This window comes from Cherax quadricarinatus, chromosome 95, assembly GCF_038502225.1.
Source record: "Cherax quadricarinatus isolate ZL_2023a chromosome 95, ASM3850222v1, whole genome shotgun sequence".
Lineage (NCBI taxonomy): Eukaryota > Metazoa > Arthropoda > Malacostraca > Decapoda > Parastacidae > Cherax > Cherax quadricarinatus.
Window position 1 is genome coordinate 5,415,123 of NC_091386.1, and position 24,450 is coordinate 5,439,572.

Consider the following 24,450-nt stretch of genomic DNA (forward strand, 5'->3'; position numbering starts at 1 on the left):
AGGGTGGAAGGATGGTAGGGTGGAAGGATGGTAGGGTGGAAGGATGGTAGGGTGGAAGGATGGTAAGGATGGTAGGGTGGAAGGATGGTAGGGTGGAAGGATGGTAGGGTGGGAGGATGGAAGGGTGGTAAGGTGGAAGGATGGTAGGGTGGAAAGATGGTAGGGTGGAAAGATGGTAGGGTGGAAGGATGGTAGGGTGGACGGATGGTAGGGTGGACGGATGGTAGGGTGGAAGGATGGTAGGGTGGAAGGATGGTAGGGTGGAAGGATGGTAGGGTGGAAGGATGGTAGGGTGGAAAGATGGTAGGGTGGAAGGATGGTAGGGTGGAAGGATGGTAGGGTGGAAGGATGGTAGGGTGGAAGGATGGTAGGGTGGAAGGATGGTAGGGTGGAAGGATGGTAGGGTGGAAGGATGGTAGGGTGGAAGGATGGTAGGGTGGAAAGATGGTAGGGTGGAAAGATGGTAGGGTGGAAGGATGGTAGGGTGGAAGGATGGTAGGGTGGAAGGATGGTAAGGTGGACGGATGGTAGGGTGGAAGGATGGTAGGGTGGAAGGATGGTAGGGTGGAAGGATGGTAAGGTGGACGGATGGTAGGGTGGAAGGATGGTAGGGTGGAAGGATGGTAGGGTGGAAGGATGGTAGGATGGTAGGGTGGAAGGATGGTAGGGTGGAAGGATGGTAGGGTGGAAGGATGGTAGGGTGGAAGGATGGTAGGGTGGAAGGATGGTAGGGTGGAAGGATGGTAGGGTGGAAGGATGGTAGGGTGGAAGGATGGTAGGGTGGAAGGATGGTAGGGTGGAAGGATGGTAGGGTGGAAGGATGGTAGGGTGGAAGGATGGTAGGGTGGAAGGATGGTAGGGTGGAAGGATGGTAGGGTGGAAGGATGGTAGGGTGGAAGGATGGTAGGGTGGAAAGATGGTAGGGTGGTAAGGTGGAAGGATGGTAGGGTGGAAAGATGGTAGGGTGGAAGGATGGTAGGGTGGAAGGATGGTAGGGTGGAAGGATGGTAGGGTGGAAGGATGAAAGGATGGTAAGGTGGAAGGAAGCTAGGGTGGAAAAATTGTAGGGTGGAAGGATGGTAGGGTGGAAGGATGGTAGGGAAGGATGGTAGGGTGGAAAGATGGTAGGGTGGAAGGATGGAAGGATGGTAAGGTGGAAGGATGCTAGGGTGGAAGGATGGTAGGGTGGAAGGATGGAAGGATGGTAAGGTGCAAGGATGGTAAGGTGCAAGGATGGTAGGGTGGAAGGATGGTAGGGTGGTAAGGTGGAAGGATGGTAGGGTGGTAAGGTGGAAGGATGGTAGGGTGGAAGGATGGTAGGGTGGAAGGATGGAAGGATGATAGGGTGGTAGAATGGTAGGGTGGGAGGATGGTAGTGTGGGAGGATGGTAGTGTGGGAGGATGGTAGTGTGGGAGAATGGTAGGGTGGGAGAATGGTAGTGTGGGAGGATGGTAGTGTGGGAGGATGGTAGTGTGGGAGGATGGTAGTGTGGGAGGATGGTAGTGTGGGAGGATGGTAGTGTGGGAGGATGGTAGTGTGGGAGGATGGTAGTGTGGGAGGAAGGTAGAGTGGGAGGATGGTAGAGTGGGAGGATGGTAGTGTGGGAGGATGGTAGAGTGGGAGGATGGTAGTGTGGAAGGATGGTAGTGTGGAAGGATGGTAGTGTGGGAGGATGGTAGTGTGGGAGGATGGTAGTGTGGGAGGATGGTAGTGTGGGAGGATGGTAGTGTGGGAGGATGGTAGTGTGGGAGGATGGTAGTGTGGGAGGATGGTAGTGTGGGAGGATGGTAGTGTGGGAGGATGGTAGTGTGGGAGGATGGTAGTGTGGAAGGATGGTAGTGTGGGAGGATGGTAGTGTGGGAGGATGGTAGTGTGGGAGGATGGTAGTGTGGGTGGATGGTAGTGTGGGTGGATGGTAGTGGGGGTGGATGATAGTGGATGGTAGTGTGGGTGGATGGTAGTGTGGGTGGATGGTAGTGTGGGTAGATGGTAGTGTGGGTAGATGGTAGTGTGGGAGGATGGTAGTGTGGGAGGATGGTAGTGTGGGAGGATGGTAGTGTGGGAGGATGGTAGTGTGGGAGGATGGTAGTGTGGGAGGATGGTAGTGTGGGAGGATGGTAGTGTGGGAGGATGGTAGTGTGGGAGGATGGTAGTGTGGGAGGATGGTAGTGTGGGAGGATGGTAGTGTGGGAGGATGGTAGTGTGGGAGGATGGTAGTGTGGGAGGATGGTAGTGTGGGAGGATGGTAGTGTGGGAGGATGGTAGTGTGGGAGGATGGTAGTGTGGGAGGATGGTAGTGTGGGAGGATGGTAGTGTGGGAGGATGGTAGTGTGGGAGGATGGTAGTGTGGGAGGATGGTAGTGTGGGAGGATGGTAGTGTGGGAGGATGGTAGTGTGGAAGGATGGTAGTGTGGGAGGATGGTAGTGTGGAAGGATGGTAGTGTGGGAGGATGGTAGAGTGGGAGGATGGTAGTGTGGGAGGATGGTAGTGTGGGAGGATGGTAGTGTGGAAGGATGGTAGTGTGGAAGGATGGTAGTGTGGGAGGATGGTAGTGTGGGAGGATGGTAGTGTGGAAGGATGGTAGTGTGGGAGGATGGTAGTGTGGGAGGATGGTAGTGGGAGAGGATGGTAGTGTGGGAGGATGGTAGTGTGGGAGGATGGTAGTGTGGGAGGATGGTAGTGTGGAAGGATGGTAGTGTGGGAGGATGGTAGTGTGGGAGGATGGTAGTGTGGGAGGATGGTAGTGTGGGAGGATGGTAGTGTGGAAGGATGGTAGTGTGGGAGGATGGTAGTGTGGAAGGATGGTAGTGTGGGAGGATGGTAGTGTGGAAGGATGGTAGTGTGGGAGGATGGTAGAGTGGGAGGATGGTAGTGTGGGAGGATGGTAGTGTGGGAGGATGGTAGTGTGGAAGGATGGTAGTGTGGAAGGATGGTAGTGTGGAAGGATGGTAGTGTGGGAGGATGGTAGTGTGGGAGGATGGTAGTGTGGGAGGATGGTAGTGTGGAAGGATGGTAGTGTGGGAGGATGGTAGTGTGGGAGGATGGTAGTGTGGGAGGATGGTAGTGTGGGAGGATGGTAGTGTGGGAGGATGGTAGTGTGGAAGGATGGTAGTGTGGAAGGATGGTAGTGTGGGAGGATGGTAGTGTGGGAGGATGGTAGTGTGGAAGGATGGTAGTGTGGGAGGATGGTAGTGTGGGAGGATGGTAGTGTGGGAGGATGGTAGTGTGGAAGGATGGTAGTGTGGGAGGATGGTAGTGTGGGAAGGATGGTAGTGTGGGAGGATGGTAGTGTGGGAGGATGGTAGTGTGGGAGGATGGTAGTGTGGGAGGATGGTAGTGTGGGAGGATGGTAGTGTGGGAGGATGGTAGTGTGGGAGGATGGTAGTGTGGGAGGATGGTAGTGTGGGAGGATGGTAGTGTGGGAGGATGGTAGTGTGGGAGGATGGTAGTGTGGGAGGATGGTAGTGTGGGAGGATGGTAGTGTGGGAGGATGGTAGTGTGGGAGGATGGTAGTGTGGGAAGCAGGCAGAAGTTGTAATATTTACAGAGTGCTCTGACCATCACGGTCACTCAACGCTCTTAACCATAAAAATTATAAACCAGTCAATAAAACCAAATAAAATTAAAACGTACGAGCATAAATAAAACGCTGATGGCAAATTACCACACGTAGTTTAAGTACACAGGCGCATACACACACACCCTAATAATCTTTACTTCCAAAGTACATGTACAAGGTATATAGGCCTAGTGACATCAATGACACGCTGTATAGAAAGCCGATTACACACAACATTCGGGTAAATTAGGTTAATTTTGTCCCCAACATGCAACCCATACTAGTAGACTAATACCCAGGTACCTGAGGAAATGGTATGGTGATACCGACAAGATGTGGAAAAAGACACTTATGTACAGTTCAGGACATTTATTAAAGGAAACGTTTCGCCACGAGTGGCTTCTGTATTAGGACTGAAGAAGCCACTCGTGGCGAAACGTTTCCTTTAATAAATGTCCTGAACTGTACATAAGTGTCTTTTTCCACACCCAGGTACCTGTTAGGTAAGACATACGAAACGTTTCGCCTACACAGTCGACTTCCTCAGTCGAGTACAGAAAAGTTGGTAGAAGCGGAAGAGATGTGAAGATAAATTAGACATGTGCAACTCTTGGGTATCTTCACTGAGGAAACGTTTCCTCAATGAAGATACCCAAGAGTTGCACATTACCTGGAGGTTACCTGGAGGTTATTCCGGGGATCAACGCCCCCGCGGCCCGGTCCATGACCAGGCCTCCCGATGGATCAGGGCCTGATCTAATTTATCAACGTGTCGGTTGTCTGAACCATTCATCTACAAAGATGTGAAGATGTAATCAGTCCATCACCCTTGAAGATCTGATGACATCGTCTTTACAATTCTTCTGTGTCTACCATCTACTTTCTAACATTTCGAGATAAAGATACCTAACTGCTGCATGGGTGTTTTACCTAACAAACTGTCGGTATTTTATACCTTTTCAATATTCACCCAGGTACCTATTTAACTGCTAGGTGAACAGTGACAGCAGGTGTCTTAAAGAAACAAGTCCCAATGTTTCTACCCGTACCGGGGATCGAACCACGGACCTCAATGCGGGAGCTAAGTAGGCTAGCAATCAAGCCCTGATCCACCGGGAGGCCTGGTCATGGACCGGGCCACTGGGGCGTTGATCCCCGGAATAACCTCCAGGTAACACACAACACACTAAGAATGTAGATACACAACACACTAAGAATGTAGACACACAACACACTAAGAATGTAGATACACAACACACTAAGAATGTAGACACACAACACACTAAGAATGTAGATACACAACACACTAAGAATGTAGACACACAACACACTAAGAATGTAGATACACAACACACTAAGAATGTAGATACACAACACACTAAGAATGTAGACACACAACACACTAAGAATGTAGATACACAACACACTAAGAATGTAGACACACAACACACTAAGAATGTAGACACACAACACACTAAGAATGTAGATACACAACACACTAAGAATGTAGATACACAACACACTAAGAATGTAGATACACAACACACTAAGAATGTAGATACACAACACACTAAGAATGTAGATACACAACACACTAAGAATGTAGATACACAACACACTAAGAATGTAGACACACAACACACTAAGAATGTAGATACACAACACACTAAGAATGTAGATACACAACACACTAAGAATGTAGACACACAACACACTAAGAATGTAGACACACAACACACTAAGAATGTAGATACACAACACACTAAGAATGTAGATACACAACACACTAAGAATGTAGATACACAACACACTAAGAATGTAGATACACAACACACTAAGAATGTAGATACACAACACACTAAGAATGTAGATACACAACACACTAAGAATGTAGACACACAACACACTAAGAATGTAGACACACAACACACTAAGAATGTAGATACACAACACACTAAGAATGTAGATACACAACACACTAAGAATGTAGATACACAACACACTAAGAATGTAGATACACAACACACTAAGAGTACCACAGAACAAAAATAAAGCAGACAGGCGGAAGAGGTATAATCGAAGTGTATAAGCTTGGTAACGTTCATAACCCTAGCACCTACCATCTAATAATGTTGAACTTAGTCGTACAGAATGCGAAAAGGACTTGGGAGTTATGGTCAGCAGCAACCTTAAACCAAGACAGCAGTGCCTAAGTATATGGTATTGTATACCATTCTTGTACAACATATAAAGAAGTTTAAGCAAGTGGTTATATTACAGCTTTATACATCATTAGTAAGGCCTCACCTAGATTATGCAGCTCAGTTCTGGTCTCCATATTACAGAATTAATATAAATTCGTTAGAAAACATTCAGCGAAAAACGACAAAAATAATTCAAAGCATTAGAAATCTTCCTTAAGAAGGAAGACTGAAAACTTAAATTACATTCACTTGTTAGACGAAGAATGAGGAGAGACATGATCGAGGTGTATAAGTGGAAGATGTGTTACCTGGAGGTTATTCCGGGGATCAACGCCCCCGCGGCCCGGTCCATGACCAGGCCTCCCGATGGATCAGAGCCTGATCAACTGGGTATTAACAACGGGGATATAATTGTGATAAATGGTTTTCAAGCCAGACAAGTTGAAGACTGAGACATTTATGTAACATATGGGAATCTTTATTAAGTTAACTTTTCATCAGTCCAATACAAGTTGACTGTTCTACCAAATTGTATTATAACAACTAATGTGATGAATGGTTTTGAAAACCGACAAGTTGAAGATTGACTGAACACATCAACTCCAGGCTTAGGGACTGATTACCTCAAACTCCTCTCCTTACACCTTTCTGCTTTATATTGGACTGAGGAAGTCACTGTGTGGCGAAACATTTCCTAAATAAAGATTCCCATATGTTGCATAAGTGTCTCAATCTGCAACTAATATTACTACTACTACCACCACCACCACCAGTACTGCACCTCACTAAGTCTATATATACCCTCTGTGTCCATGCTTCATAAACAGATGGTCAGCACACTCCTGAGAGTATGCCTACTGACAGAGGAGGAGACGGGATGCCATGAATCTACAGATTATCAGAGCGGACAGAGCCCAGTCCCCAGCTCAGGAAACAGCTGAGATGTAGTAACCTCAGTAGCAAATCATGGCTACTTATGAGGCACACTAACTGAACTGTCCGGAACAGTGTTTGAGCAGCATATGCTGCAACACTGAAGAATCAATTCTCCTTCAGGAGCCAGAGACAGGACATCTCAAGATTAAGACCCGTGCCAGGACCCTGGTCTTGGCCAACATTATGCATACATGCTTCATAAAGCTCCTGGAGAGAGAAACGGTGCCACAATAAAATGTCACACTAGTTGCAATGTCACATCAGCCTGGAATCGATGTGTAGAAAGTACAGCATATGACCGGAGAAATGGCTTACATACTGGAGTCAGGAGAGTGGAAGCAGGAGGCGGCGGGATCCAACCTTCGGACGAAGACCTACTTACACTAGTGGATGGTTCCTCTGTGATCCCGCCTCCTGCTTCGACTCGCCTGATTACAAATAACCCGCACATAGAAGAGAGGAGCTTACGACGACGTTTCGGTCCGACTTGGACCATTTACAAACTCTCACTAACAGGAAGTGTGTATAATATTCGCCCAGACCAGTCCTGGCACGGGTCTTAATCTTGCGATGACCAGTCTCTGGCTCCCGAGGGAGAAAGGGCTCTGCAATGTTGCAAGGTATGCGGCTCAAGCACTGTTCTGGTCAGTTCATCTGGTGCGTCTCATTAGGAAGGAGAGGAGGAGGGAGTATATATAGGCCAGCAGACAATGACGGGAGCAAGAGAGGAGGTGGTGGTGGTAGTAGAAACAACAGCAGCAACAGTAGTGATCCTTTACTGACAACGTTTCGCCCACGCACTGAGCTTTATCAAGTCACAAACAGATCTGTGTTTGTGACTTGATAGAGCCCACTGTGTGGGCGAAAAGTCGTCAATAAAGTATCACATGATAACCAGTTTTTATTTCTACAAGATATACAGACCATAGCTAACATCAATGACATATTGAAATCAGCTTATGCAGAGCATTTCCCGCAAATTAAGTCAATTTTGTCCCAGGATGCGACCCACACCAGTCCACTAACACCGGGGTACCCATTTTACTAATGAACATTCAAATGGTATAAAATACCGTCAGGTTGTTAGGCAAGACACACATGCAACAGTTACGTATCTTTATTTCGAAACGTTTCGCCTGCACAGTAGGCTTCTTCAGTCGAGTACAGAAAAGTTGATAGAAGCAGAAGATACTTGAAGACGATGTAATCAGTCCATCACCCTTGAAGTTTTGAGGTGGTCAGTCCCTCAGTCTGGAGGGTGATGGACTGATTACATCGTCTTCAAGTCTCTTCTGCTTCTATCAACTTTTCTGTACTCGACTGAAGAAGCCTACTGTGCAGGCGAAACGTTTCGAAATAAAGATACGTAACTGTTGCATGTGTGTCTTGCCTAACAACCTGTCGGTATTTTATACCATTTTAATGTTCAATCTGTCAGACACTGCAACACAAGGGTATCTTGGTACAGACCTACAATCAACTTCGACAACCTCTACTAGTGAGAACGGCTGGATTTGAGAGGGACCTGACCTCCCAACATCTGAGTTCTTACCTCTTCTAGTGGCCTACGTCTCACCTCTTGGCGCTATATAAGGCTCCATCCTGTCACTTCATCTCCATATTGTTTCATACTATGGAACAATGCTCTTCTCCAGACTGAGGGACTGACCACCTCAAAACTTAAGGGTGATGGACTGATTACATCGTCTTCAAGTCTCTTCTGCTTCTATCAACTTTTCTGTACTCGACTGAAGAAGCCTACTGTGCAGGCGAAACGTTTCGAAATAAAGATACCTAACTGTTGCATGTGTGTCTTACCTAACATTTTACTAATGGATGAACACAAACAGCAGTTGAATTAGGGAAAAGTCCTAATGTTTCCCAGCCGTACTGAGGAATCAATCCCCTGAACTGAGTGTGTGAGAGCTGAGTGTGTTAGCAATACTAAGTCTCTCCCAAATAATAATGCAGAAGCAAGTATACAAGTCTTCAAGTGGAAATACCACTATGCCAGGTAAGCAACAGACAGGCATGGTCTATGGCCTGGCTCAGTGACTAGAAGAACCCCCACTAACTCGTAAAGGTACCTTTATCTGGAAAACCTGGCCAGAGGCCTGGTCACAGGTATATCACTAATATCCTCGAGTAGCAACAGGTCTTAAAGTGACAGCAGATTAGGTGATTAGCCACAGGTAAGAATTCGTACACCTCTCTTCCCTGAGGAAGGGCAAGCTAGCGTGTCAGAACAGTTCATGCCCTTGTAATTACAACTGAAGATCGATCAGCTACCAGGCTGAATGGCTCAATAATAATAATAATAATAATAATAATAATAATAATAATAATAATAATAATAATAATAAAGATGGGTTATGGAGGCCGTGAGGGGTCAAATAGGTTGTGGCGATAACAGAAAACCCACTACCTGTAGTGTATTCTGGGGGTCAATGCCCCCGCGGAACGGCCTCCTGGGTTGATGACTTGAAGCCACACCAGCTGGAGAGGTTGACAGTGATTGTTTCGTTAATGACAGCAGCGGTGCCACAACCCTCCCCCCCCCACCGCCGCCATCTCCAGTCTCCCCTCCCCTAGCACATCACCTACAATCTGTCCCTCCCCCTGCGAGTGAGTGTAGGCAAGCAAGTGTAACCTCGACAGCTCTGGGAATCAACGCCCCTGCAACCCAGTTGATCAGGTCTTCTAAACTGTAAAGCAAATATTAATTAAAACAAGAATAACCGAGACGCTGGGAAGTACTAGATAAGTGCATAAGTGTAATTATAACATTATACCGACCCGGTGGATCAGAGACTGATCAACCAGGCTGTTACTGCTGGCCGTACGTCAAACCAACGTACGAACCACAGCCCGGCTGGTTGGGTACTGACTTTAGGAATGTGTCCAGCTCCCTCTCACCGTCTTGAACGCAGCCAGGAATCTATTGGTAAGATTATCTGTCATGCATGTTCCCCACAATGTTTATCTCATGTGTTAAGAGGCCCGCGTGTTTCCCGGTCTACGTTTATTTTCCCATTATAACCTACCTTGCTTATAATTACTATTGCATTTGCTTCGTCTGGTTTCGTAAGGTGAAGTCCAGGATCTCTGCATTATCTTTGAGGACAATTGTACAAGAGATACCATGATATTTCAGTGTCTGCAACATCATTGAATCTTGATTCTGAGGACATGTACATAACCTTCACGACTACGACAACTAACCCATCTCTTTGGGTAGCACCTACTTCCACTGGGGAATCCCGCCTACCAGTGACTATGCCCCCGTCTGCTACCCGTCCCATTTCCACCTGACGTCAGTATATAAGCGTCAGGCACTTGCTTCTGCTTCAGAATCTCCACGACTACGGTGCTCTTCGCACCAACTCCAAGGTTGAGGGACTGATTACCTCATCTGTACATAGTTCTACTGTCTTCAAGTTATGTCCTGGAATTTGTATTGATAAAGCCACTGGATGGCGAAACGTCTACAATAAAGATACCCAGATGTTGCACATGTGTCTTAATTTCATCAGGACAATTGTGTTGCACAGGTCAGACCCATGCAACACATCTGTCCTCAAATATTTAAGTTATACCGTGCAGTACAAGAATGGTATACATTACCGACGAGATGAAAACTGAAACACGTGCAACACCAGGGGTATCTTTATTGTAGATGTTTCGCCATCCAGTGGCGAAACATCTACAATAAAGATACCTAGATGTTGCACATGTGTCTCAGTCTTCAAGTTATACCATGAATTAAGTTAAGTTCCTGGACTTTACACAGGGAAACTGATGCGTCCCTTAATAGTTCTGGGATTATCTTCCTCAGGGGCTTGTCTCAGACCAGGCTTCCTAGGATGGAAGGAGTAGCAACAACAAAGTCCTACCGGCCCATACATGGCAGGTCTTTGTCAAACCCAGTATGTGTATATATATATATATATATATATATATATATATATATATATATATATATATATATATATATATATATATATATATATATATATATATATATATATATATATATATATATATATATATATATATATATATATATATATATATATACATATATATACATACATGTCGTGCCGAATATGTAAAACTGGTCAATTAGCAAGAACTCATTTAAAATTAAGTCCTTTCTAAAATTTTCTCTTATACGTTTAAAGATATATTTCTTTCATTAATGTTAATGTAATTTTTTTTATTTTGCTCCAAAAGAATCTTATAAAACTTAATCCCTTCATAAATGTTACTTTGCTCACACTCCAACAGCACGTCAAGTATTAAAAACCATTTGTCTCCATTCACTCCTATCAAACACGCTCATGCATGCCTGCTGGAAGTCCAAGCCCCTCGCACACAAAACCTCCTTTACCCCCTCCCTCCAACCTTTCCTAGGCCGACCCCTACCCCGCCTTCCTTCCACTACAGACTGATACACTCTTGAAATCATTCTGTTTCGCTCCATTCTCTCTACATGTCCGAACCACCTCAACAACCCTTCCTCAGCCCTCTGGACAACAGTTTTGGTAATCCCGCACCTCCTCCTAACTTCCAAACTACGAATTCTCTGCATTATATTCACACCACACATTGCCCTCAGACATGACATCTCCACTGCCTCCAGCCTTCTCCTCGCTGCAACATTCATCACCCACGCTTCACACCCATATAAGAGCGTTGGTAAAACTATACTCTCATACATTCCCCTCTTTGCCTCCAAGGACAAAGTTCTTTGTCTCCACAGACTCCTAAGTGCACCACTCACTCTTTTTCCCTCATCAATTCTATGATTCACCTCATCTTTCATAGACCCATCCGCTGACACGTCCACTCCCAAATATCTGAATACGTTCACCTCCTCCATACTCTCTCCCTCCAATCTGATATTCAATCTTTCATCACCTAATCTTTTTGTTATCCTCATAACCTTACTCTTTCCTGTATTCACCTTTAATTTTCTTCTTTTGCACACCCTACCAAATTCATCCACCAACCTCTGCAACTTCTCTTCAGAATCTCCCAAGAGCACAGTGTCATCAGCAAAGAGCAGCTGTGACAACTCCCACTTTGTGTGTGATTCTTTATCTTTTAACTCCACGCCTCTTGCCAAGACCCTCGCATTTACTTCTCTTACAACCCCATCTATAAATATATTAAACAACCACGGTGACATCACACATCCTTGTCTAAGGCCTACTTTTACTGGGAAAAAATTTCCCTCTTTCCTACATACTCTAACTTGAGCCTCACTATCCTCGTAAAAACTCTTCACTGCTTTCAGTAACCTACCTCCTACACCATACACTTGCAACATCTGCCACATTGCCCCCCTATCCACCCTGTCGTAAGCCTTTTCCACATCCATAAATGCCACAAAGACCTCTTTAGCCTTATCTAAATACTGTTCACTTATATGTTTCACTGTAAACACCTGGTCAACACACCCCCTACCTTTCCTAAAGCCTCCTTGTTCATCTGCTATCCTATTCTCCGTCTTACTCTTAATTCTTTCAATTTTAACTCTACCATGCACTTTACCAGGTACACTCAACAGACTTATCCCCCTATAATTTTTGCACTCTTTTATCCCCTTTGCCTTTATACAAAGGAACTATGCATGCTCTCTGCCAATCCCTAGGTACCTTACCCTCTTCCATACATTTATTAAATAATTGCACCAACCACTCCAAAACTATATCCCCACCTGCTTTTAACATTTCTATCTTTATCCCATCAATCCCGGCTGCCTTACCCCCTTTCATTTTACCTACTGCCTCACGAACTTCCCCCACACTCACAACTGGCTCTTCCTCACTCCTACAAGATGTTATTCCTCCTTGCCCTATACACGAAATCACAGCTTCCCTATCTTCATCAACATTTAACAATTCCTCAAAATATTCCCTCCATCTTCCCAATACCTCTAACTCTCCATTTAATAACTCTCCTCTCCTATTTTTAACTGACAAATCCATTTGTTCTCTAGGCTTTCTTAACTTGTTAATCTCACTCCAAAACTTTTTCTTATTTTCAACAAAATTTGTTGATAACATCTCACCGACTCTCTCATTTGCTCTCTTTTTACATTGCTTCACCACTCTCTTAACCTCTCTTTTTCTCCATATACTCTTCCCTCCTTGCATCACTTCTACTTTGTAAAAACTTCTCATATGCTAACTTTTTCTCCCTTACTACTCTCTTTACATCATCATTCCACCAATCGCTCCTCTTCCCTCCTGCACCCACTTTCCTGTAACCACAAACTTCTGCTGAACACACTAACACTACATTTTTAATCCTACCCCATACCTCTTCGACCCCATTGCCTATGCTCTCATTAGCCCATCTATCCTCCAATAGCTGTTTATATCTTACCCTAACTGCCTCCTCTTTTAGTTTATAAACCTTCACCTCTCTCTTCCCTGATGCTTCTATTCTCCTTGTATCCCATCTACCTTTTACTCTCAGTGTAGCTACTAGAAAGTGATCTGATATATCTGTGGCCCCTCTATAAACATGTACATCCTGAAGTCTACTCAGCAGTCTTTTATCTACCAATACATAATCCAACAAACTACTGTCATTTCGCCCTACTTACCTAACCTTATTATAACAAGAACAATTTATTTTAGCCTAACCCAACTAAAAATATTTTAGATTTGTTTACAATAATTTAATACTAAACAAACACAGTGAAATATATTTTTTTCGTTAGGTTCAGAATTATTTTGGCGAAATTATTGCATACACAAATTTTCGCTTGTCCTATATGGCAAGATGAGCGTTGCTATTTAAGCCAAGATCGCAAATTCTGCCTATTTGGCACGACATATATATATATATATATATATATATATATATATATATATATATATATATATATATATATATATATATATATATATATATAAAACCCAAGGAATAACCTTCTTAAGTTTATTGATTACAGTGAAAGTCCCACTCACATCCATCCCCTCTCACTCGTGTATTTATGTAAGTAACATTTCAAGGTATCCAAGGTTTTAGCTTTTACCCTAGTACAGGTAGACTGTTCCACACATCCACTACTATATTTCAAAACCAATGCTGGTCTATATATATTTAAATCTACACATTTTATCACAAGAGTAAGAATTAAGAAACGGAAAACAAAATAGATGTGTATTCCGCAGTGAGTTTAAGTAGAGGTATTCAAGATGTGCGTGTCAGATTGTGTGTTCACGAGTCAGATATCACGAGGGAGCGCTAAAACCTTAAGACTCGTACAGAACCTGAGCAATGGATGGCAGTTAGATTTTATTCCAGGATAGTAGACCAAACCACACCCCGGGCGGGGCGGGACACAACCCGCGATCAGCTGATCCGGTGGCTAACGCGTCGGTCTGGAGTGTTATGACTCTGACCGCGGGTTCTACCCCCACCCGTGGTTTGGTTTGTTTGCAATCGTGTCATTACGATTTCGTGAGTCAGTTAGGAGAGAAGCCCTAATTCCTCACATCAAAAGCCTTCACTTATATTACCTTTGATGGATTTCAAGTCTTATCACTCTTGGAGCCCGGCCATGTGCCAGGCTCCTTCATTAAGGTATACCGCCCTATAGGGGGGGGGGTCACCAGAGCCAGAGTGAGAAACATTTAACAGGTTTCCATTTCTCGGTGAGAGGAGTGAGAGACCTTACCTCCGGCACCTTCTGTATGAGGAAGCAGGAGGGGGCGAGGGCGGTGCAGACGTAGGCAGCGTCGGCGTCCAGGCAGCCTGGCAGAGGATCCGAGGACCCAGGATTGGTCATACTAGTAGGGCACCACCACCACGAGGTCCCCTCCTGCTGGGGGCCCCCACACTCTTCCTCCTGGTGGAGGGTACAGCGTCTGGTGTGGGTAGCGGTGCTGCCGGTGGTGCTGGTGGTAGTGGTGGTGGCGCTGATGGTGAGTGGTGTGAGGGAACGTGGCGTCTGGAAGTTGTGGTAGCGAGGGGTGCGTGCCCGGGGCGGCGCCCCTGGAGGTCGCGGGGCGTGGTGGTGGTGGTGGCGGGGCGTGCGGCCGCCCACGCCCCGCCCACCACCAGCAGGGACGGTCGAGGGTGAAGCTAGAAGACCACGCCCGCCCCCACCACCCCATCCACTGCCATCTCTCCACACGCCCGCGGCCGACACTACGACCAGCGGGCGGCGCTTCACGCCCGCCGCCCGCACGCTGCCATCCTTATGGGCGCCACCCACGCCCGTAGAACTCGAACCGGTAGCGCAGCGTCTCTACTGTCACTACTTTTAGGCGGGTTACGAGTTGAGAGGCGGGGAGGGACCTGAAGCTGAGAGAGGGAGGGACCAGGAGCTGAGAAGAGAGGGAGGGACCAGGAGCTGAGAAGAGAGGGAGGGACCAGGAGCTGAGAAGAGAGGGAGGGACCAGGAGCTGAGAGAGAGAGAGAGAGAGAGAGAGGGAGAGAGAGAGAGAGAGAGAGAGAGAGAGAGAGAGAGAGAGAGAGAGAGAGAGAGGGAGAGAGAGAGAGGGAGAGAGAGGGAGGGACCAGGAGCTGAGACAACCCTCAGAAATAAGTGAGCACCCACGCAGGTGGTGGGAGCACGGGCGAGCTGAACGTGAGATACGGAGACAATAGTAGCAGCGGCGCGTCAATACGGTCTTTAAGTCATCAAAACACTGTGGAGGTATCTACAGGTAAACACTGGTACTACACTGGTGGTGGCAGCACCGCCACACTGGTACTACACTGGTGGTGGCAGCACCGCCACAATACCACTACACTGGTGGTGGCAGCACAGCCACAATACCACTACACTGGTGGTGGCAGCACCGCCACAATACCAATACAGTGGTGGTGGCAGCACCGCCACAATACCAATACAGTGGTGGTGGCAGCACACCTACAATACCACTACACTGGTGGTGGCAGCACCGCCACAATACCACTACACTGGTGGTGGCAGCACCGCCACAATACCACTACACTGGTGGTGGCAGCACACCTACAATACCACTACACTGGTGGTGGCAGCACACCTACAATACCACTACACTGGTGGTGGCAGCACACCTACAATACCACTACACTGGTGGTGGCAGCACACCTACAATACCACTACACTGGTGGTGGCAGCACACCTACAATACCACTACACTGGTGGTGGCAGCACCGCCACACTACCACTACACTGGTGGTGGCAGCACCGCCACACTACCACTACACTGGTGGTGGCAGCACACCTACATTCGAGACTGACCTTACAGGTCAGTCTCAAATCCAATCTACCCAGCATTCTACACCCTATAAATTACTCGTGTACTATCCACCCTGGCAGTTCTGATTGTGACTTGATAAACCCCACTGTGGGCGAAACGTTGTCGATCACGCTGCATTTATTTTTCCAGTGTCGGTATTTTATACCATTTATCTCTGTACTGAATTGTTAAAAGCCACTGGTTGGCGACGCGTCTCCAGAATAGAGATACCCAGGTGCTGCACTTGTGGGTACTGTAAGCCTGTACTGCCATCACTGACCAAACCTCTACAGAATCAAGATACCCAGGTGCTGCACTTGTGGGTACTGTAAGCCTGTACCGACGTCAAAATAACCACTATTACAAGATTTCAGATGACTACCGTGAATACGTTCACTTGTTACGTGTTTTGTGAAATCGTTGCACAAACTATATGCATGTGGCCACTTTCAGTCAGATACTGATCCATCACGAGGCCTGGTCTCAGACCGGGCGGCGGGGGCGTTGACCCCCGAAATCCTCTCCAGGTATACTCCAGGTAAATGGTTTATATAACAGGAGGTTATATAAACCACAGATATATAACAAACCACTACACAATAACCAATATTACAGTAATATTTAACTACAACCGCAACCTATGGATTTTACACCAACCACAACACCTGTAACAACACCTGTAACAACAAACACCTGTAACAACAAACACCTGTAACAACAAACACCTGCAACGTAAACCACAAAACTGCTTTTTAATTAACGCATCGGTTGTCTCCCACCAAGGCAGGGTGGCCCGAAAAAGAAAAAACTTCCACCATCATTCAGTCCATCACTGTCTTGCTAGAGGCGTGCCTACACTACAGTTATAAAATTGCAACATTAACAACCCTCCTTCAGAGGGTTGTTATAACAAAAAAAAATGACTGCAGGTTATTAAAAGTCCAGATATCACCTCGCCACAAAACACTATTGATGGTGTGAATATAATGTTGTTGTACAATACTGACAATAAATTAGACACATGTGCAACTCTTGGGTATCTTTATTGAGGAAACGTTTCGCCACACAGTGGCTTCATCAGTCCATACAAAGGAGAATGTTGAAGAACAGGAGGAGAATGAGGTAATCAGTCCCTCAACCTTGAGTCGAGGTGTAGCTACACCTCTCCTGCCAACGGTTTATAAGCTCCTTCTCAGCACGTATGCCGTATTCTATTCAAGATTGATGGACTGACCACATCGACTCAAGGTTGAGGGACTGATTACCTCATTCTCCTCTTGTTCTTCAAGATTCTCCTTTGTATGGACTGATGAAGCCACTGTGTGGCGAAACGTTTCCTCAATAAAGATACTCAAGAGTTGCACATGTGTCTAATTTATCAACATGTCGGTTCTCTGAACCATTCATCTACAATACTGACAAGTTGGTATGACGTGTGTAACAGTTAGGTATCTCCTACACAGTAGGCCTCTTCAGTCCAGTACAATGGAGTCCCCAGAAGCAGTAGAAAAGACGATGTCATCAGTGCATCATCCTTGAAGACTTAGTTTTGAGGTGGTCAGTCCCTCAGCCTGAAGAAGTTTGTTGCTCCAAATTCTGGCCGAGGGACTGACCACCTCCAAACTAAGTCTTCAAGGATGATGGACTGATGACATCGTCTTTACATCTCCACTGCTTCTGCTGACTCCTCCGTACTCGACTGAAGAGGCCTACTCTAGCAGATACGTTACAGAATATACGTAACTGTGGCATCCGTGTCTTTACTTTTCAACTATTGACCGCAAACCTCCGTTACACCGGATCAGAGGGAGATGGTAGGAAAATACCAGGAGAATTAAGATAAATTCCAAGAAGAGTGATTGTGGTTGTAGTGGTTAGTGTATCACCAGGATACAACACGAGACGTGGTAGTATCACCAGTACAGCACACGAGGGGTGGTTGTAGTGGTGGTAGTATCACCAGTATACAACACGAGGGGTGGTTGTAGCGGTGGTAGTATCACCAGTATACAACACAGGAGGGGTGGTTGTAGTATCACCAGCATACAACACAGGAGGGGTGGTTGTAGTGGTGGTAGTATCACCAGCATACAACACACGAGGGGTGGTTGTAGTGGTGGTAGTATCACCAGCATACAACACACGAGGAGTGGTTGTAGTGGTGGTAGTATCATCAGCAGTATACACAACACAGCAGTGGCGCACACACACACACACACACACACACACACACACACACACACACACTGACGACACTGGAGGACAGGAGAGATAGGGGGGACATGATAACGACATACAAAATACTGAGGGGAATTGACAAGGTGGACAAAGACAGGATGTTCCAGAGATTGGACACAGTAACAAGGGGACACAGTTGGAAGCTGAAGACACAGATGAATCACAGGGATGTTAGGAAGTATTTCTTCAGCCACAGAGTAGTCAGTAAGTGGAATAGTTTGGGAAGCGATGTAGTGGAGGCAGGATCCATACATAGCTTTAAGCAGAGGTATGATAAAGCTCACGGCTCGGGGAGAGTGACCTAGTAGCGATCAGTGAAGAGGCGGGGCCAGGAGCTCGGACTCGACCCCCGCAACCTCAACTAGGTGAGTACAACTAGGTGAGTACACACACACACGTATACCTGGAGAGGGTTTCCGGGGGTCAACGCCCCCGCGGCTCTGTCTGTGACCAGGCCTCACGGTGGATCAGGGCCTGATCAACCAAGCTGTTAGTGTTGGCCGCACGCAAGTTAAGAGGGAATATCAACGTAACATTTCCTGGTCATATTTAGCGATCAATGCTCACAGTAGCAACTGTCGTCTGAGGCTTTCCTTGTGGATATTTTTTCCCCATTTTTACCCGTAAATGTTAATTATGAGTTTACTGACCCCATTCACTGTTAAATATTTAGTTATCACTCTCCCACCACAAGGACGTAGAAGCACTTTAATGCAGACAAACGTTTGGTGCCGTAAAAACCCGCTGGCAGTGGTTGTCACTGCCAACACTGGAGCGGTCCAGTCAGGCAGCAACAATAATTAACCATTCACAACACTACGCTAATATCTCCAGAGGTGTTTGATGGCCGCCTGGTGGAAGCGGTGAGCACTGTGTGGGAGAGTGAGGGGAGGAGACGCAACAGTAGAAGGCGCTGCAGGAGCCTGGAGGAGTCACATCAGTAGTCTGCGGGGAGAGGCAGCAGGAGCCTGCAACACAGCCATCCATACGGCAGGTATTTACACACTAGTGACCTGCCTGTATCCCAGCAGCTCCACTCAACACCTCCCCACAAGTCGACTCCTCTCTCTCCATATGGTTACTCCTGGCGCACCCGACACCTTAACACATTTACGTGAGAGGGATGGGAGAGTGGGGTGGACGAGTGGGCAGGCAATACACACACATGCACACATTACCACTACACATGTGTAGCAACCACCACAACCACCACCACTACTAGCACCAGGAGCATGCCCCAGCGCTGCTGCAGCCGCACCTACTGCCGGACACAGCACAAAACGCTACTACCCGTGTGTCCCAACCCCTGAGCGAGCACGGCGCTAGTGGCACGCCCACGCTGCCGCCAGAGCCCGCCCACGCTCTCCTCACCAGTGGCACCCCCCCCCTCAACTGTCGACACCAGCGACACGCCCACCCTCAACTGTCGACACCAGCGACACGCCCACCCTCAACTGTCGACACCAGCGACACGCCCACCCTCAACTGTCGACACCAGCGACACGCCCACCCTCAACTGTCGACACCAGCGACACGCCCACCCTCAACTGTCGACACCAGCGACACGCCCACCCTCAACTGTCGACACCAGCGACACGCCCACCCTCAACTGTCGACACCAGCGACACGCCCAGCCTACACTGACGACACGCCCACCCTCAACTGTCGACACCAGCGACACGCCCACCCTCAACTGTCAACAACAAGTGGCACGCCCACCCTCAACTGTCAACAACAAGTGGCACGCCCACCCTCAACTGTCAACAACAAGTGGCACGCCCACCCTCAACTGTCAACAACAAGTGGCACGCCCACCCTCAACTGTCAACAACAAGTGGCACGCCCACCCTCAACTGTCAACAACAAGTGGCACGCCCACCCTCAACTGTCAACAACAAGTGGCACACCACAACTGTCAACAACAAGTGGCACACCACAACTGTCAACAACAAGTGGCACACCACAACTGTCAACAACAAGTGGCACACCACAACTGTCAACAACAAGTGGCACACCACCACAACTGTCAACAACAAGTGGCACACCACCACAACTGTCAACAACAAGTGGCACACCACCACAACTGTCAACAACAAGTGGCACACCACCACAACTGTCAACAACAAGTGGCACACCACCACAACTGTCAACAACAAGTGGCACACCACCACAACTGTCAACAACAAGTGGCACACCACCACAACTGTCAACAACAAGTGGCACACCACCACAACTGTCAACAACAAGTGGCACACCACCACAACTGTCAACAACAAGTGGCACACCACCACAACTGTCAACAACAAGTGGCACACCACCACAACTGTCAACAACAAGTGGCACACCACCACAACTGTCAACAATAAGTGGCACACCACCACAACTGTCAACAACAGTGGCACACCACCACAACTGTCAACAACAGTGGCACACCACCACAACTGTCAACAACAGTGGCACACCACCACAACTGTCAACAACAGTGGCACACCACCACAACTGTCAACAACAGTGGCACACCACCACAACTGTCAACAACAGTGGCACACCACAACTGTCAACAACAGTGGCACACCACCACAACTGTCAACAACAGTGGCACACCACCACAACTGTCAACAACAGTGGCACACCACCACAACTGTCAACAACAGTGGCACACCACCACAACTGTCAACAACAGTGGCACACCACCACAACTGTCAACAACAAGTGGCACGCCCACCCTCAACTGTCAACAACAAGTGGCACGCCCACCCTCAACTGTCAACAACAAGTGGCACGCCCACCCTCAACTGTCAACAACAAGTGGCACGCCCACCCTCAACTGTCAACAACAAGTGGCACGCCCTCCCTCAACTGTCAACAACAAGTGGCACGCCCACCCTCAACTGTCAACAACAAGTGGCACGCCCACCCTCAACTGTCAACAACAAGTGGCACACCACCACAACTGTCAACAACAAGTGGCACACCACCACAACTGTCAACAACAAGTGGCACACCACCACAACTGTCAACAACAAGTGGCACACCACCACAACTGTCAACAACAAGTGGCACACCACCACAACTGTCAACAACAAGTGGCACACCACCACAACTGTCAACAACAAGTGGCACACCACCACAACTGTCAACAACAGTGGCACACCACCACAACTGTCAACAACAAGTGGCACACCACCACAACTGTCAATAACAAGTGGCACACCACCACAACTGTCAACAACAAGTGGCACACCACCACAACTGTCAACAACAAGTGGCACACCACCACAACTGTCAACAACAAGTGGCACACCACCACAACTGTCAACAACAAGTGGCACACCACCACAACTGTCAACAACAAGTGGCACACCACCACAACTGTCAACAACAAGTGGCACACCACCACAACTGTCAACAACAAGTGGCACACCACAACTGTCAACAACAAGTGGCACACCACCACAACTGTCAACAACAAGTGGCACACCACCACAACTGTCAACAACAAGTGGCACACCACCACAACTGTCAACAACAAGTGGCACACCACCACAACTGTCAACAACAAGTGGCACACCACCACAACTGTCAACAAGTGGCACACCACCACAACTGTCAACAACAAGTGGCACACCACCACAACTGTCAACAACAAGTGGCACACCACCACAACTGTCAACAACAAGTGGCACACCACCACAACTGTCAACAACAGTGGCACACCACCACAACTGTCAACAACAGTGGCACACCACCACAACTGTCAACAACAGTGGCACACCACCACAACTGTCAACAACAGTGGCACACCACCACAACTGTCAACAACAGTGGCACACCACCACAACTGTCAACAACAGTGGCACACCACCACAACTGTCAACAACAGTGGCACACCACCACAACTGTCAACAACAGTGGCACACCACCACAACTGTCAACAACAGTGGCACACCACCACAACTGTCAACAACAGTGGCACACCACCACAACTGTCAACAACAGTGGCACACCACCACAACTGTCAACAACAGTGGCACACCACCACAACTGTCAACAACAGTGGCACACCACCACAACTGTCAACAACAGTGGCACACCACCACAACTGTCAACAACAGTGGCACACCACCACAAGTGCCAACAGTGTTGCAGGGTGGGTGGCAACAAGAGAGCAGAGGTGCCTGGCAGCTGCTGCGTGGTGGTTGTGGAGGAGGCGGGGAGGGGGGAGGGGGGCACACAGGCCAGGTGAACGCTGCTTCACCTTCACACTGGGTGTTGCTCACCTCACGTACAGGTCTGCCTCTGTCACAGCTACACCTAGTGTGGTGCTATGTAGTGGTAGTTCTATGTAGTAGTGGTGGTGCTATGCAGTCCTGGTGGTGCTATGCAGTGCTGGTGGTGCTATATAGTGATGGTAGTAGTGGTAATGGTGCCATGTAGTGGTGGTACCATGTAGTGATGGTGCCATGTAGTGATGGTGCTATGTAGTGATGGTGCTATGTAGTGATGGTGCTATGTAGTGGTGGTGCTATGTAGTAGTGATGGTGCGATGTAGTGGTGGTGCTATGTAGTAGTGATGGTGCGATGTAGTGGTGGTGCCATGTGGTGGTGCTATGTAGTGGTGGTGGTGCCATGTAGTGGTGGTGCCATGTAGTGGTGGTGCTATGTAGTAGTGATGGTGCGATGTAGTGGTGGTGGTGCCATATAGTGGTGGTGGTAAATAATGGTGATTAGCAAGAGATGCACTGGTGGTGGTAGATTTTTGAGATTTTGGCCCCGAAATGGCTAGTCTGTGCACCTCACATCCATCCTGTGGATGGTAGTGGCTAGTCTGTGCACCTCACATCCATCCTGTGGATGGTAGTGGCTAGTCTGTGCACCTCACATCCATCCCGTGGATGGTAGTGGCTAGTCTGTGCACCTCACATCCATCCCGTGGATGGCAGTGGCTAGTCTGTGCACCTCACATCCATCCCGTGGATGGCAGTGGCTAGTCTGTGCACCTCACATCCATCCCGTGGATGGCAGTGGCTAGTCTGTGCACCTCACATCCATCCCGTGGATGGTAGTGGCTAGTCTGTGCACCTCACATCCATCCCGTGGATGGCAGTGGCTAGTCTGTGCACCTCACATCCATCCCGTGGATGGCAGTGGCTAGTCTGTGCACCTCACATCCATCCCGTGGATGGCAGTGGCTAGTCTGTGCACCTCACATCCATCCCGTGGATGGCAGTGGCTAGTCTGTGCACCTCACATCCATCCCGTGGATGGCAGTGGCTAGTCTGTGCACCTCACATCCATCCCGTGGATGGCAGTGGCTAGTCTGTGCACCTCACATCCATCCCGTGGATGGCAGTGGCTAGTCTGTGCATCTCACATCCATCCCGTGGATGGCAGTGGCTAGTCTGTGCACCTCACATCCATCCCGTGGATGGTAGTGACATTAGTTGCACCTGTGACCTTGTACCTAACACTGTCGATGATTCTACCAACATTACTATACACACAAGGCCTACGAACTAGGCCCAAAAAGTTAACATGAGTACATCTGGATATATATTTATGTACAGTTAACTTGTCTATCACAAGCAAATTTAGGAAATTTGCTTAATATCTCTGGTATTGCATTTTCACAAGTTATTATACTGTATCTCTGTTCCTATTTCATTAACAAGATATATTGACGTGTTATTTCATTAAGATGCCGCCATTTTGTCAAGATTTGATGGACTGAACAGACTCCAGGCTGAGGGACTGACTACCTCAAACTACTCCCCATCTTCTACCTCTTTCTGCACTCGACTGATGAAGCCATTGTGCGGAGAAACGTTTCCAGAATAAAGATACCTAAATGTATCTCTCTCAGCGTGACTGTTTACGAAACAGTTTCATAATTTCTCCGCTAATATTACTAATAACAGACGTCATATTACTAATAACAGACGTCATATTACTAATAACAGACGTCATATTACTAATAACAGACGTCATATTACTAATAACAGACGTCATATTACTAATAACAGACGTCATATTACTAATAACAGACGTCATATTACTAATAACAGACGTCATATTACTAATAACAGACGTCATATTACTAATAACAGACGTCATATTACTAATAACAGACGTCATATTACTAATAACAGACGTCATATTACTAATAACAGACGTCATATTACTAATAACAGACGTCATATTACTAATAACAGACGTCATATTACTAATAACAGACGTTATATTACTAATAACAGACGTTA

General features: G+C 47.3%; 1 protein-coding gene across 6 annotated transcripts in view; it reads right to left on the minus strand.

Moving 5' to 3' along the window:
- Larp4B (La-related protein 4B) overlaps nucleotides 1-24,450 on the minus strand; it is a 175,853-nt gene that overhangs the window by 79,753 nt on the left and 71,650 nt on the right. Inside the window, exon 1 of one of the 6 annotated variants that reach the window (XM_070104912.1) lies at nucleotides 14,398-15,075. The exons of 2 other annotated variants lie outside the window; for them this stretch is intronic. In XM_070104912.1, coding sequence (XP_069961013.1) covers nucleotides 14,398-14,508 — 111 coding nt within the window. In that variant the 5' untranslated portion in view covers nucleotides 14,509-15,075. Of the gene's footprint in view, nucleotides 1-14,397; nucleotides 15,076-24,450 lie in introns of those variants that run through there. 3 more of the 6 variants (XM_070104910.1, XM_070104911.1, XM_070104915.1) reach the window with 3 other exon arrangements.